General features: G+C 38.2%; 1 protein-coding gene across 1 annotated transcript in view; it reads left to right on the top strand.

Moving 5' to 3' along the window:
- STX8 (syntaxin 8) overlaps window positions 1-17,491 on the top strand; it is an 89,378-nt gene that overhangs the window by 53,586 nt on the left and 18,301 nt on the right. Inside the window, exon 7 of the mRNA XM_015815200.1 lies at window positions 6,285-6,386. Coding sequence (XP_015670686.1) covers window positions 6,285-6,386 — 102 coding nt within the window. The remainder of the gene's footprint in view (window positions 1-6,284; window positions 6,387-17,491) is intronic.

Here is a 17,491-nt window from a genome sequence, read left to right as displayed (position 1 = left end):
CAAGTTTGGAATTTGCAGAACATATTGTTCTTTTGAATCCTGTAATATATTGAATTTAATCCTCAGTCTCTTTTTAGATCATATGAAGTTAGTTTAGTTCTTTGCCTCTTCCAGTCATTTCATTCTCTTTTTTTGAAGAGTTTGTACAGCCCTAGTAAATTACCCTGGATAAAGCATCTATATGCATGTGCACATGTATACATTCCTGAGATTGCATACAACTGATTTATGTTTGCATGTCTGTGCTCATCTTCTGGATCCTGGTCAAACAGCATGCTGTCACTAATGTTATATATCAAAGGCATAAATGAGTAGGGGGAAAAATAAAATCACTCAATAGTAATACTCACTTTTCATGATATCCAGGAGTATGTATGTATTTCTAGATATTTTTTTTTACATCTGTACCAACAGTGTTTTCAACTAGGGTAGGACTTTTTGATAGATATACAAAGTACAATCTCCTAGTGCTTGCCTAGGTTATGATTTTTTAAAAAGAAATTGTTCATTTTTTTCCTATAAAAAGAGTATTACAGTAACTTTGCCTTTCCATGAACAATAGTGCTGTGTTAATATTCAGGTGAAAGATTTAAGTTCTCTAATTTCAACTCATAGTGTTTTCAAGTCTTGATGAACTAAATTGCTTGCAAGATGTTTGGTTACCAACCCAGGATTCTCATCTAAGATTCCTGCCTTTGTGGCCTGTCATCACTCAGGGCCAAGGCAGGTCCAACAAAGAAGTGCACATCTGTGTCCTGCTAACTAGCAAACGCTTTCTCATGATCCTTTCACTGGTGATATACTGCCATACAGCTAGCATCTCAAAATGGCATGGGATAGGGGATTTATTGGCCTAATTGCTTATTGCCTATTGAAACTTAAGTGTGTTGGCTTTGGAGCAACTCCTTTCATACTTCAGGAAGGGTTATCCAGCAGGCAGCCATCCAGTTGATTTTAAATTCAATGTAATGGCTCAGTGGCTAAAAAGTTACATGTCGCTCTGTATTTAACAGAGAAATCTTGATTTCTACAGGCTGAATAACGTATGCATATGAGATATTAATTTTAAACGAAGTACAAAATCTGTGATCTTGCTTCTACTTGCTTCTTAAGGGTATGTTCTTAAATACAATACAGTCTAATAAAGTGTTATGAATATTGAGTCATATGCAGGACATTATTCTTAGATATGATTTTCCTAAGTTGATACTAGCACAACATAAACTGACCTGAACACAATGTACTGATAGGAAAATAAATGAAGTCCTTTTATTAATAAGCTTGAATAAACAGACAAAGGAATCAAACTGTTCAGCCCCTGTGACATGTTCCATTTGGATTTATAATTACAGTAAGATTCAAATAATACAATATTTAAATGTGTGCCAATATTTCTACTCCACCTCAGAAGTTTTCAACTTGTACATAGCTCAGAGTAATGAGTTGGGCAGCTTTATAAATGTGATTTATAAAGCAATAAATGCCTGCTTAGATTTTTATACATTCATGCACATACAAACACAGTGACTATATGTATGGTCTGTTTAATCTCTGTAGAGAAAAATCCACTTGCCTTTTATGGTTATTAGAGTTGAAAAGAATTCCAGCAGCCACATTGTACAGGTTTTCTCTTCCTTGCTTAATCCCCATGAAATAAAATAGAAACTGTAATTTTTTTTGTGCTACATCTAAACACCAAGCAAGATCTGATGTGCATTTAATGTGTGTATTTAAAAACCCTATGTTAACTCAACAACAAAGTTATTATTGTTCAGATTCTGGGGGAGAGTGGTTTACCTCTATTTTTATTCTTTTGCAATCTTGATGAAAATGCTTCCTCTGCAAAATGTATTTGCTTTGAAAGGAAGCCTGTACTGGGGAATTTTCTCCTAATGAAAATTGTTAAAATTATCTGTTCCTACCCAAGTGACATCATTTTATTTTCTTAAATATGAATATTATATGTAAATATGACTTTAATAATAAGCCTAGTCTGGAACTTTTGCATTTATGGTTAGACTAAGAAAGAACTGCCAAATATTTTGCTTCGACAGTTGGGATGCTCCATGAAATGTTTCTGTAAAATACATTTTAGGATTCAGATGTTCTTGTTTCATAGCCTTTGTTTTATTAATTGCATGAAGTACAGTTTCAGTCAGAAGGAAATTACTAAAATGAAGAGGAGAAACTATTTCTATTCTTTATAATCTGATCCTTCCAGTTAAGAAGAATAATCTTATCCAAGATAATTAAGAAAGGATACTCAAATTCCTACTTTGTGTAAATAGAGCTGTTGCCTGCATTATATCACTGAGACTTCTCAACACATCTGGGGAAAAAAAAAGCAATTCCAATAACATTAAAGCATCCTATTTTCATTGGCACACAGATGCTATAGTATATGCCAGTCAGTAATGGGTTTTGGAAACAAGCTGCTCTAAAATTCTTCTAAACTATTCTTCTGGGAAATTATTCAATTAAATACAACTAAAATTAATGCTTGGCTGCTTTGTTTGAATAAAACAAAATAAGCAGCTGGAAAAGAAAATCCCTCTGTGTGCTCAAGAGCAAAGGCTCCAGTTAATATCAATGGATTATGAGATCCTCTTTCTCCCTTTTAACAACAGCTAATTCGAAATGAAAAGAGGCCAGTTCTAGTTAGAGAAAAATGTGGGTTTCACAGAGACAAAATCAGACTGAAGACCGTTAACAAGAACAAAATAAAGCAGTCTGAATTTGGGGATAGTTTCTTGGATGTGTGATGATCAGGGCCAGTTCAAGGGAATATGGCGCCAGTAGGCCACATTGACTGATGGTTTCACCTTCCACTAAAGCAAAGCTTTTACATTTTAAAAATGATTAATTTAAAATTAAATTAAAATTAAATTAAGCTTGGCAACTAAAGCTTGGTCCACCACCATGCCCCAGCAGAGTTGCCTGGTATAGTCAATTGAAAACTGTTAAGCACAGGTGCCATTGGCATCCCTAAAGTTTGGCACCTTAGGCCAGGGGTAGTCAACCTTGGCTCTTTTATGACTCATGGACTTCAATTCTGGGAGTTGAAGTCCACGAGTCATAAAAGAGCCAAGGTTGACTACCCCTGCCTTAAGCCATTACCTACCCAGCTTTAGCCTAAAAGTGGCCCTGCTGGTAATAGACAGACACACACAGGCATGCGCGTGTACACACACACACACACACTTACACTTCTGCATTTCTATGTGAAGCATACTGCAGCAACTGCTAGAAGTGAGGTAACAAAACACACTGCAGCATAGCAACATTACATAGACTTCCAGCTGTGCAATAGAATGTTGCAGATGATTAGAAGCCATAAAGCTCTCTAACTACTAGGTTATGTTAGGGCTTGTCTTATTAGATCTCCCTCTGCCTCTGTGGCCTAGGCATCAAGAAAAGGCTTGTGGAAGGTTATAACCCATGGGTTACAAAAGGTGTGTGGACTTAAAAGCAGCCTTTGGTAGCAGACTCCACATTTTTGGAATACACTGCCCCCCCCCTAGTATACACAATACTGGTCCTTGGGTCATTTTGCAGAGCACTTAAACTTATTCAGAAGGTTCTTTGTGCACGATGAAGACTTTGAATAATCATTTTGTTTATGTTCTGGTTTTAACTATTGTTAAAAAGTTTGTACATTGGCCAGTCTTAATTTTAACGATTGGGGCAGTTAAAAAAAACCAAACCCATATAAGATTAATATAATAATCTTTATAGTTAAGTGTTTTTAAATATTTGCATACCACTATTGATTTAAAATCTCTTTCTCTTCCTTCCCCCTTCTCCCACTCCCCACTAACAGGACCTTATTTTCAGACAAATGCCCCAGCTTCACTTTTAAAAAATCCTTCAGCTTTTGAGGGCAGATATGAAAGAGAGCTCTCTGCTGCTGCCAGTTGCCAAAACAATGCCTTTCTTAAGATAACTAAAAACAAAAAAAAATCATCTAGAACTAGTTAATCTTGCTCTTGGCAGAGAAGGACATCAAACTGTACCCAAATATCTCAGTTCACCAATGGGCATATTAACTGTCAGCTGTCTCCTATGGTGATGTGTTAAAAGTCCACAGGTAGGGAGCCAATATAGGAGGCAGCTCACAGCAGGCATTTGACTGAAACCAGCTTGCTTTTACATTTCTTTTCTCAAAGCTTTATGCTTCATAAATGCAGCTTGTCCAAAGGCAAGAAGAGCAGGGCCCATTCTTCAGTGCTCTTGCCAAATCCTAATATCTTTTAAACAAGTCCAAAAGTAGCCTGGGAGAAGAGTTGCAGGGCTGAAGCCCTTTTTCCCTTTACTGCTCTCAGGGTTCCTCCCTGTGTGGTTTGAAAGAAGTCTCTAAAGAGGGCACACCTGAGTATTCTGATTCAAAATAAGGTGTAACAAAAAATGTAAACCAAACTAAATCCGCTTGCCTCTCCGGGAGAGAGTAGAGAAGGAGCACTTTACTTCCTGCAGAATGAGAATGTTGTTTTTCATATGTTGAACAGCTTTCTGTTCTCCTTGCACCCTTGGCCCATCTGCCCTGAATTTCTCTGTCTACCAGTCTTCCCACCAGCATGCTAAATTCTTTCCTACTGAATTCATTTGTTAAGAAGAGCGATGGAAAGAAAGTATGTTTCTTTTCTTGGTTTACATTTTGAAGTGCCCCAATGTCTTGACTGGTGTTTCACATTAGCCGCAGAGTTTGGACTCATAAAGATTAGGACTTTCCAAACGTACTCAGTTTGGAAAAGTCAGAGGTTCTCAACCACGAAGGAAACAAAGTAGAATCTGCACGCCAGTCTCTTTTTTTAACTTAGAGTTGCCCATAAATAACACTCCTGCCACTTCAAAGTGCTTTGTGTTGAGCGGGTTGAGTTCTGTAAAAATCCGCAAGAGAACTTCTATCTTGAAACAGGAGAGAGTTTTTGGGAAATAAAGCACTTAAGGAGGTGAAGTATGTGGACAAAAAGACGTGGCTGTTATTAGTTTTATGTGGCACTTGTCAGAAATTCAGAGCATTTCACATGAAACTCATTATTCTTAAAATACTCTGAAATGTAGGCATTATTATCCTCCCCCACTCTCCTCCATTACAGATAGTACATGTGATTGTTATTACCAATACGTTCATAACAATCTTCCTACTAAGGTTGAAATCAGTATGTTGGTTGAAGCACTCCCCAAAGTCATAAAAACCTGTAAAATAATGACCTGCTTGTACAAGTGCCAGTCCATGTCAGAGCTGCTAAGATCAGATATTCCAAGAGCCCGATTAAGAATTGGAGGCCTGGGGATTTTTAGTGGCTAAATTATCATCATATTGTTACCATACTTGCTATGTAATTATCATGTATCCAGTGCTTTTTTTCTATAATAATAAAAAAAAGGTGCCAGAACTCACACCTGTCATACAACCCGCCTTGCCTACCCTACAAGGTTCCATCCAAAAAAGGTGCCGGAACTCCATTCTGGGCGTTCTATGAGAAAAAAAAAAGCCCTGCATGTATGCATCTTCATTTTACAGTGAGGAAGAAACGTACTTGTGTGAAGGAAATAGCAAAGGTTCCCCCTTGAACAATCTTGAGGCCATGCCAGCCTTGACTTCAGATAGAGGAGGGAAATCATGGGAAATAGGAGTGATATGGTAAAGTAGTCAGAAGTTTCCTTAATTTAAATGATAAGTTAAGGGTATTTTCAGCACAGCAAAATTACAACATTAACCTAAACCCTAGACCTTTTTTTCCTCTATTTTATTAATTTTAACTGTAAATTCTTATGAAATGTTACCAAGTACTTTACAGGATCCTAAAAAAAAAGAAGCAGTCTGCTTTATTTGTAACAGCCAAATCCAGTGTGGTATGAGAGATGGGCATTGAAGAACCTTTTATTCCTTCATAAATTTTTAAATTTGTCATGCAGGAAGATGCAAAAAAACAACAGCCCCCCCCCAAAAAAAAACCCTTTTTCTGCTTTCTTCTTACCAAAGAAACTTTGGTTCAGAGTGAAGCCTACCATAATCCAATGCCAAAATATGTTTGCCTCAAGCGGTAGCTGTGTTAAAATGCTTTAATAATTCATTATACTACTTACACATATGGTTCTTTTGATGATTTCAGCATAGATTATACTATATCTTAAATGATTCTCTATCTACTTAATCTACTTCAGAGGATTGCAATGCAAAATCAGAATTACAGAAATATTTGTTTTGATAAAATTCTGTTTGTTTAGAAGTAATAATAGAAAGCTTAGATATTAATATTCAGTCATGTTCCTCTTTCTAGAAATCATTGATGATCTTGCCAATTTGGTAGAAAATACTGATGACAACCTACGCAAGCAAACCAAACATGTTTTGGGGGTGGAGAAAAAGTCAGCCTCCTGTGGTAAGATTTTAAATTTCATTTCTTTTGCTTTATACTGGTTGCTGCTTTATGTGTTCTGAAGCCTGGTTTAAAGCCGTTTAATTTTTTTCTGACAGCCAATACTACTGCATCTCTTTCATATAACCTTGTACTTTCCTTTACAAATAATCTAACAATTATATCCAGGACATTTGAAAATCTTACCCTTTTTAAAAGTGGGAAAGAAGTGTGATAAACCAGTCATAAAAGTATTATCCCAAGTTTGATTAAAGAAAAGGAGTTATTTATCCCCTGGAGGGCATCCTCTACTTTGAGATATGAGGGTAAATTCGGAAATAAACCTCCGTTTGGTTATCAGTGACAGACACTCGCAGATACAGAACTTTTATTACACACATTAGAAAACTACATTACATTACTTTTTGACATAATCGCCATTCAAATTGAGGCACTTGTCATAACGTCTTACAAAGTTTGAAATTCCTTAGTAGTAGCTGTTCGGCGCCAAATCTGGGCTGTGGCGGGGTGTGATCAAAAACACCCCAACGGAACTGCTTCAAAAGTTCCTGGGTGCGTCTAGCGGTGTGCGGACGAGCATTATTGTGAACCAACACCACACTGGAAGTGATGCCATAGAAAATCCCACCAAATGTGGGATGCCAAAGTAGTACTGCTAGTGAAGTTCATGGAGCGTGGTTCAACCATCAATTCAGAAGCCTACTGTGAAACGTAATGAAAACTCAGACGAGCCATCCATAACAAGCATCGGGGCATGCTGACTTCCGGTGTGGTGTTGGTTCACGATAATGCTCGCCCACAGACCGCTAGACTCACTCAAGAACTTTTGAAGCAATTCTGTTGGGATGTTTTTGATCACCCTTCCCATAGCCCAGATTTGGCGCCGTGCGACTACTACTAAGGGATTTCAAACCTTGTAAGACATGAAAAGTGCCTCAATTTGAATGGCAATTATTTGAAAATTAATGTAATGTTGTAGTTTTCTAATGTGTGTAATAAAAGTTCTGTATCTGCGAGTGTTTGTCATTGATAACCAAATGGAGATTTATTTCTGAATTGCCTTCGTAGCGCCACTTCATGGAACTAGTGGGCAAGATCCAATCTTGAATGGGTCTTCCCAGGAGAGGTACCATTGGCCCTGCATAGAGTGCAGGCAGTTGAATTCATCTGAAAGTTCAAAAGCCCAGTTGCTTAGTTTTTTAAAACAAAACACCATTCCATTCTTGTGTTCTCTTCTATACCTCCCTTCCTTCCTTTTGTCTTTTTCTTTTTTAGAAGGTGAGGTTGCACTACATTTGAGCACTACTGTGCCACTGTATCAGCCTGAAAACACAATCTGGAAACCATGGCAAGATATTATCAATCTTTTTTCTTGGTGGGAGAGGAACAGAGTAGCTGATTAGCATGGCAGCTAAGCTACACAAGAAACACTGTGGAGCTATCGTTGAATCCAAAGTACTCAGCTTCTGTAGAAAATCCAGCCAGGTCAGAAATAAATGCCACATTCTAATACAATTCTCTCTCCTTTTATGTAGGGCAGTTAGGGGACTATAGAATAATGTGTCATGAGAGCAGAAGAGGAGATAAATAGTGACAAGGAGGAACTCCAGCCTAGCAAGCAAAAACAGAGCTGAAGATAATCAAATACAAGCCTTGATCTCAAAGAAGCTCAGTTTAGGAAATGGATTGTTAAAGTTTAGTAGATTTCTGGTGCTGTGACTGCTTCTCAGCACATCAGAGCAGATGTAAATATCTCTTCCTCTGCAAAAAAACATAAGAAACTAAAAGAAAAATAGCAATGTTATAAGTGGACAGATTTTCCCCAACACCAAGAAAAAAAGTGACGGTTTACAGCTTCTCCACTGAATATGCATATTTAAGCCCTTCCCCCTCTTGCTATTCCCAGTCCTCTGTGGGGCTTGATATGCTCTACCTCAGAGTTCTTCTTTTAGAGACAAGGTCAAGAGAGATAAAAGCCATAAAACCTCTAAAGGGAAACTATAAAATAGGAGACAGAATTATTTCTTTATGAGATTTCTTCTTGCATCACTCCTTAAATTTAGGTAGTTTAGAGATAGTAATAGAATAGTGATAAATAATGCAATATTATTTAAAATGTAAAAGACACTTTAGAACATTATACTAATGTTACCTCTGGTGAAAGCAGAGTCAATTCTGAAAGGTTTCCCAGAAGAACCAGGTTTTTACCAGCTTCCAGAAGGCCATGAGAATGGGGAACCATTATCATCCTAGTGGGTTTGCCCATTCCATATGTTTCTGTAGGTTTGTCACTCCCTCCACCTAAGTCTCATCATAGGTCTTAACCAATGAGCAGATAACCAAGACAGTTTCCATCCCAGGCCCAATGTCTGAAACCAGAATGCAGAAGATACAGCAATATGTTTTCTCATCCATCATTATATCAAGGTTAGATTTATTACCAACAGATCCGCATGCAAAACCTCAACTTGAGACCAAGATAATCGGCAGTCTGAATAATTGGCTTATGAGTTGAGATTGGGCAGCAAATTCCAGAGTCCACTGGAGTTGGGTGGCCAATAAATTTCAACAAATAAATAAAATTTCCAATTTTTTTTTCTTCTGGAAAGTTTGACTTTCCCTTATCGTTATCTTCTCCATTTCCACCCTTCTCAATTAGCTGACTGTCCTTTCTCAGTCCAACCAAGTGACTCCCTCTTCAGATCCAACTAAGTATAATACAGGATAGTAACCTCACCTACTAGCTATATTCACAACCCCTTCATACATCCTGACCCACCTTATGGATAATAGAACCACTGTCTTCACCCACCTTCCCCACTCACTTCAGCTCCCCTGGCTCTACTCTCTGGATCAGAAGAGGCAGGGTGGAAAACACTTCCCCTGTTCTTTTGCTCATCGCAGCAGCCTTCCTTTTCACTTTTCTGACTCTGACTGTGGGAAATGACAGTCCTCTTTTCTTGTGATTACTTTATGTTTCTACTCCCTCGTCCTCAATTACACATGTTCATATGAACCCAAAGGAAGGGGAATAGGACTAGTACTCTCCTTTCATTTCCTGCCACTAGTTTAATATGTAGCATAGTAGTCTGTTTATTGTGGAATAAACATGGGAACCATATGCTGCCATTTAGTTCCCTGAAATACATGGGAAGTATTATATTATATGCACATCATGAGAGAGATGGGGGATGGATGAGTGCAAGGGCATATAAATTGATGTGATTTTGGCAGATTTTCATATAATACAGCATTAAGGGCAAAGTATGAAAACGCGATGAATGATCTTATTATACTTGAGGTGAAAAAGGTTAGAAGAATATAATTTCTGGAATAATTTTAGCATAAATAGCATAGCCATGATGTAACTAGTAATTTAATACTAAGCCCCATGAAATTCTATGCAATAGAACTTGCAATCTGGAGGTAATGAAGTCTGTCAGTATCTACTCATGAAATTACTGAAGGAGAATGAGCTAATGATATTTTCCTCCTTCATAAAGAGATTTTTTACACTCTCCTGTGAAGACTTCAGAAAAGATTTAAGGACAATGTAGTTTTCTCTGCTATTTTATCTATCTCTCCCCCCCCTCTCTCTAATACACATGCACACAATTCTTCTATTTTGTAAATAATTTATCAGTATGGAAAAAACAAGATGGGCTCATGTCAGATTTTTCCAATTTTTTCTTCTTCCACAAGATGGCAATGCAGTTCCTAACCTTAGGAAATTAAATAACTGAAGCGTCCCTTTTATATTGGTTCTGACTGTTTTGGAGAAAGTAGAATCATCACTTCTATTTTTTTCTCCTTAAACATTTGCTATATCAGCCCATCTCAGAAATATTGATTACTAAAGTACTCAGGGATTTTGCCTGTTTTTTTTTGTTATGTTTAAATATGTAGCAGTCTCATCTAAATCAACAAAGAGTATTATAAAACCTTAAAGCCTGTCAGCTTACAGCTGTAAATTAGATAAGGATATATAAAATGATTGTTGTCTTTTAGATATTTCTCTTTATCCAATTTACTGGTAATTTTTACTTTCTGTTTCTCTCCCTAAGTTTTTTGAATAGACTGCTTCAGGTCTGCAGATGTTTTCATAAGATATAAACTTTGTATGTTCCAATTTCTAATATAGCCAAGAGTTTAGTTAACATGACATGAAGTCAACTTTTCCTATGGTCTGTTTGCTGGATGATTATGTCAATATTCCATCAAAAAACTGCATGGACAATTGCCTTGGCTTGGAACCAAAAGATGTTTTTCCCCAAAGCATTTTTTTTCCTGGCATATGAGTTGTGACAGTTTTTCCTCTTTGAATCTTGTTATGTTTCCAGAGTTAAATATGTTGCATAGTTTTCCATAGAGGTGCTACCATTTTGCTGGTAATGCAAGCATTTTTGATTTCATTATCACTTTTCTTGAAAATATATTTTGTGTGCATACACATCATGTGTTATATAGAAATTGTGGACCAGATTGAGAAAAGATGCATAAATATTTATTGTTTCCTGTTATAAAAAGGGAGATATTTTAATTACTGAAACACCAACGTTGCGGTGTGCTGAAGCCAAATTAGAACCAATGTATTTACAATTGTGTACGCTTTTAACCATGTTTTGCTGCCACTAGAACCTCTCTTGAAATCCAAAAACTCTTTTTTCCCCATTGAAACCTGAATACTATGGGCAGAATCTGAATTTGGATTTTGCCCTCAAATAATTAAGTCCATTGTTTGGCAAAACTACCCAAACTATCGTTGCTTCTGCAGATCTGCAAGTGTTACATCTTCTATGCATCTATTGTATTTGTAAAAGTTAATTCTTACATGGTCAGAAGGAAACTGCCTGATACTAGATCTATCTATTAACAAAATATGAGATAAATAGAAACTGGGCCTCCTGCTCCAAAGAGTTGGGTGTCTAGTATCATGAAGGTTATCAGGTGTGCTATTTGTCCTTTTTTGAGGCATGGCAAGGGAAATGCGGTAGAGGAAGCAGTTTCCCAATCAGCATGTTGTTTTTTTTCTTAGCTCAAGGATAGGAGGAAATCACCTCACAGGAGGTATGGGGAAATAGTCTCACATCTGGTTTCTTCCTATCCTTGAGGCAGGGGGAAAAAAAACATGATGGTTGGGAAACTGCTGCTTCTATCACATTCCCCAGGCCATGCCTTAAAAAAAGGACCACAAATTTACTGCCCTCAGACAGGAAGTGTTTTCCACTTCTTCTGATGAGGGAACTGACTGGAAACGAGGAGCTGGGAAGATTTTCACTGTCATTCTTTCCATTCCCCAAGCAGGTATCCCTTGCAGATCTTTTTAGCAATGGTGCTTTTCAGCCCCACAATTTCTAGGTAAAATTATTCCAAGCTCTTCAGAAAGTATGGAGCAATGGCAGAGCGCTGCAGTAGCAGAGAGGCAAATTGGCCATTTTCTATGCTATGGTGTCAGCCCGTTAGGAACACCAGACCAAGAAATCAAATCCACAGGAAAGCTAAAAGGATTGCCCAAAAGAATCTTGCAATTCTGATTGCACTACACTTTTTTTGCCCTTCGTATAATTCTGTGAATTAGAGAGATGTCTGTCTAAGTGACTTAAGTTTTTTTTTTAACCTTTTGTCACTGTAGTAATGGATCTTGCATGTTTCTATTAAGCTCATCTTCCTTACTTTCTATACATGGCTGCTGCAAGCAAGCAGGCCAGGAGTTGTAGCCTGGAAACTCAGGGAGGGATTGCCATGGTAGAGATGGAAGAGATTACTTTAGGAATAGTAACTTCATATAATATATACCAGGACAAAAACACCAACAGCCAACTTTGAGAAATTCTCTTCTGCCTGGCAGCTAAAGCAGAAATGGCCACAGAGGCACAGGCTCTGTGATTGGATGGGAGGGGACAGTCTTGAAGTAGTTCTGCAGGTCACTAATCTCCTTACACCCCTTCTTTATAAAACACAGCAAAAATATTATGGCACCCAGTAGAAAATAACACAAGATATTTCCTGTTGGATACCTTTTGTCTGGTCTTAGCCTTTTTCAGTGGTAGACTAGACCAAGATGGAGACTTTGTTGTGAAAACATGTCCTCCACAACAGAGAACAGCCCACCTTGCAGCTGGGGCCAAGAGGATATGTAGATGAACTATTAGTACAGGCCCTATAATTAGTAAGTTTCTATTTACTTTTGATGACATGACAGCTACATGAAATAACAATCCCCATCATATCTGCCAAGTTGTTTGTTTTTCAGCAATCTATATAAATAATAAATCTATATAAATAAAAATGTAAATGTTCGTTTGTTCAAAATCTTAAATCTCCGAAAGTTCTTCACCGATTGCTTTGAAATTTTGACACAACGTTGCATTCGAATACGCGCGTGTTTTTATATGTAGATGTCACACCTGTGACACAAACGTGTGCTTTCTCTTTTTTTTCTTTTCCATTTAACCAGACTGAGCCACAGCAACACGTGGCCAGGTACAGCTATATTTTAATAATTTTTATAGTTCAGATAGCTTTAGCCTTTGTGCTATGATTCTTAGTTAACAGAAATCTTAGCAGCAACCAATTTTCCTAGGACCATAATGTTGATTTCCAGGTGTCAAAAGTTTTACTACTACAAATAAGTCTCAGCATAGACATTGGCTTCTGTCCTCATCCTTTGCTTCTTCCCTGATGGAAAAACATCAAAGTAATGTAGCTTGGCCCAGTTACCCAGACAGCTTGGTGCATAGCTCTCCCTAGACCTGTATCTAAAGAAGGTTTTAATCACAAAACAATCATTCTGTTGGCAGGCAAACATCTCTGGTGACAGCATTCAGAAAGAAAGTATCTGGACAATAAGTTGTCCAGTTGTCCTCTAGATTAAAAAAAAAAATAGGGCTAGGCCAAGTTCATATTTTCTTGCATTTTACTTTGGGGAGCAAAAATCTGACATTTAGAATGAAACTCCCAGAACTGGGCCTTTTTTTGAAAGGTCATTTGAATCTAGAGATTAAAAGTCTAGATACCTTAACCTTGTCCTTTCTTTATTCTTTACTGAGTACTGCTAGATTTGGCGTATCTAGTGAGAAATGGATAGAGCTTAGGCCAGTGGGAAAGGGACAGCAACACCTAGTTAATTACATTTGCATATGCAGCTGTTCAAACAGAGTTTGGCCAGTGCCTGCTCCATCTTTTGCTAGGGATTTGGTACAGCTGTCACTGGTCCCTGCAGTTTATTGGAGGGCTGCGGTGAGTCCCTGGAATGCCTCCTCAGCCATTTATCATTTCAAAGGCCAAGTAATTAGTTCTGTTGGAATAAAAAGAAGAACAAATCTTCTAGTTCATTTTCCAAGGATACGTGTCAAGGAGTTAAATCACTACTTGATATTTTTTGAAACTGCTGGAATGCAATAATTAGATAGTTGATGCTTGATTGTTCAAGTTTCGTTTTTTAAAAAATAAAAATAAAGACATCAAAGCATTACAGCAAGTCTTGTTGCCACTGTAACTTAGCAGCTTCTATTTGCAGCGATTGGATTTAAATGACTAAAAAGAAGTAGTTTTTGTTTTAGGCTGCCTTGTTACGCAATGATTCTTCTAAAATATCTTACATAAATGCATGATGACTGTGGCAATATAATGGTTGAAAATATTCACATTCTTCTTGCACAACCAGATAGATGACTATTTTTTTAAAATAAAAAAAATCCTGCTTTGCATATTTATTGATTGATTTATTCATTCAATTTCCACCCAGCTCAGCCAAATGGCTCTGGATGGCTTACAGTTCTAAAATTATGAAACAGAAGTAGTGAATGGATAGTCACTTGTCTGAAATAGTATAGAATCTCCTGCTTGAGCAGGGGGCTGGACTAGAAGACCTCCAAGGTCCCTTCCAGCTCTATTTTGATTCTGATTCAACACTGGAAGTTTTTAAGAAAAGATTGGACAGCCATTTGTCTGAAATGGTATAGGGTTTCCTGCCTGAGTAGGGGGGTTTGGAGTAGAAGACCTCCAAGGTCCCTTCCAACTCGGTTATTCTGTTATTATTAAAACAGTAAGAACATCCACAAAAGAAATAGATGCCAACGGCAGCCATGATGATTGCCAAGAATGGCTGCTTCAGCAAGCATGGTGAGCAGAAGGCAAGCTAGAGTCCCTGGATGTCCCTGGAGAGTCCTACTCTCCAGTAGGATCTTGATCATTTCTCCACGTGCATTCGATGGTTGATGGTTTGCTCTGCATCGCGCTAACTTCCCAGTTAACCTTTTTTAATTAAAAGAGTTTAATTAAAAAAAACTCTTTTAAAAAGTCTGCTGGATCAAGTGGTCTGATGGGTGCCACGTTGGTACTCACGGGTGCCACATTGCCTCCCTTTGTCTTACGGTCATTCTCGGTACCTATTCTTATTGCTTGATGAACAGCCAATATAGCAGGTGCCTGTCACTTACTTCTTTGAAAACTGTGTTTGTTTTATTCTTTTCACTTTCATTTTGAGATGTGAGATTTGCTTCTTCTTCTTTCTTGCTCTTCAGGGATTCTCGACCTAAAGCTGGAGAGACTGCTTTATGATGGGTTTATTTACCTAATCAATGGGCTCTGGTGTTGTCTAGGAAATGCGGACATTTTTGAAAGAGAAACCCCTAGTAACTGACAAACAAAAGTCCAGCAGTTAGGTCTGATGAAACAACGAAATGAAGGTCAGCTAATATTGCCCTCCGTCGCTTTCCCGGTGGCCATGACAGCAGGGGAGGTTTATTTGAAGATCCCAGACTCAGAGTCACTGTTCGTATTGTCACCCTCCTGAGCATTCGAGGCCGTGCCAACAGTTTAGGATATTAATGTATTCCACAGATCAGGGAGAAAGAAATTCCTCTGCATGTCTTTGTTTTGTTTACTCTAATTCCTCCCTTTTTCCCCCATGCACTTTGTTTGCAGTGTCTTTTGTCTGGTGATGTTGCTGGGCATTTCTGATGAGAAAGGAAAGAATTACGAAGAAGGGAGGAGGAGGGAGGAGGAGTTAGTATTTTTGAAACACAAGGTGAATGATTTTTTTACCAGTTGGTCAGGTGAGTTAAAATTAATATTCTGATTAGGATTGGGGATGCAAATATATGTAGATCCCCCTCACACGCACCCCTCCTTTCCTGAAGAAGCAAATGTTTTCAAGGAGATTTGCTTTCTGCAGCCAGAAATTACCCTACAAAACCCCAAGCACTGCTGCTCCACAGGATGCCATGCCTCAGTGCGTCTTTAGTATTCATCCTTGCTTCATTACCGGGCCACCTCTCAGCCCACCCACCCCCCCAGCAGCTGCTAAAAGGGGGCAAAATTACAGCAATTCATACTGCTGGTGACTTACTGCCAGGGAATAATTGCTTTCTGTTTGCAAGGGACATTATCATAGCTATGCCTCCAAAACAAGAAATTGTTTTCGAGTTTGGGGGAAGAGGGATGTTCAGTGGAATGTGTTTATCAGGATTTTCACAGGATTTGAAGAAAGGTGGTTTCCTAGAAAGAAAAGCTGTTTTTTTAAAAAAAAAAAAATCAAGAGATAATGATCTAATAAAGACATGGGTAGGGAAATAAATGTAGGTATATTTGTTTACGTTCCAATATCTTAGGCTGCCCTAGGAGGAATTGTACATCGTACTTAGATATTTTTTAAATATATTCTTTGATCCCTCGTGGAAATGTTAATGAGACAAAATGTGCTAAAGAGCTCTTCAGACACTGCCTGGAGAGGGAGGAATGAAATGCAGACCCTCTGGAGGGCTTCTAGCACACAAGAAGTCCCTTTGTTTCCTGTTTTAAAAACCAGAGACATGTCTAAAATCAGGGACAAACTGAGAGCAGGCTGAAGGGACAGGGTTGAAAACTAGGCTTTCTGTATTTTAATAAGAAGAGGAAAATGTGAATGCCACAGCCAGCTTGATAGGCAGCATAAAGGGTTGGGTATTTGAAGTCCAGCATGAAGGTGTTGTGAAGATGGGAGTGAGATACAGTTAGGCCGTCTTTCACTTAGACTTAATTAAGAACCTCACATGCTTTGTCTCTTGGGATCTCCATTCCTCAATAGAGGCCTCAGCTCAGCCCCAAAATTGTATCTATAGACCTGCCGCCTTTGTGCTGAGTTGCCACACCAAAAACAGTAGCAAGTACAGGCCCCATGTTGCTGGAGGTCATCCTCTTGTTCAGAGAAGTGAGCCTGCATCCCCAAGAAGAAATGGGAATTGTTGGAAGGGAGCCCGTTTTACCACTGGGGAATAACTAGCCTTTCTGTTTCTGTGTGTGGGTGTATCAACAAAAAGCCAGTGGGAGGTAGAAGAGGTTTTGTAACACTTTCCACAACTTGATTATGTAAACTTAATGAGGAGTCAGAGGTTATACCATAAAGGGCAAACACTTTTCCTCAAGGAATCAACACAGTGTGTTAAAGTCTATGAATGAGAAATAACTTGAATCTTTCACCCAGCTATTGATTATTCCAGGTCTTGTTTTATGTGCCAGAATTTATCAGTTTATGTAGCATTCTCTGTACATAGTCATAATGAAATTAGTTTCAGATAAGAGAGAAAGAAAGAGATTTATTTTGATATACTGATATAATCTTTCACAGCAGGCAGATTTACCCTGGAGTGAATTAAGGACCTGGAATTTATGGAGGCTGGCAGAAGGGGTCTCTAATTTGTAAGAAGTGCGTTGGTCTTAAGTTATATTGTAAAGTAAATTACAAGAGAAGGGTTAGCCATTAATCTGCCTAAGTGTTCATACACATAGAGATAGCCATATTTGGCTTCATAGCACATGAGATTTCTTGGTAAATGGGATTATGTTCAGATTCGGGAGAGAGAAGAGAAGCACATAACAGTGTTTCTCAACCTTGACAATTTTAAGGCATGTGGACTTCAACTCCCAGAATTCCACAGCCAGCAATGCTGGCTGTGGAATTCTGGGAGTTGAAGTCCACATGCCTTAAAATTGTCAAGGTTGAGAAACACTGACATAAATGATGGTGAGGAAGTATGACGATACACATTTTGAACTGGCTGAAACATGATGGCATTGCGGCCATTACTAAAGAGGGCATGAAAAAGCCTGGGCTAAACTCTTCACTT

Source organism: Protobothrops mucrosquamatus, unplaced genomic scaffold (assembly GCF_001527695.2).
Source record: "Protobothrops mucrosquamatus isolate PMUCROS unplaced genomic scaffold, P.Mucros_1.0 scaffold325, whole genome shotgun sequence".
Classification (NCBI taxonomy): Eukaryota; Metazoa; Chordata; class Lepidosauria; order Squamata; family Viperidae; genus Protobothrops; species Protobothrops mucrosquamatus.
The sequence above is the reverse complement of the archived record's forward strand: the minus strand, read 5'-3'. Positions and strand labels throughout refer to the sequence as shown.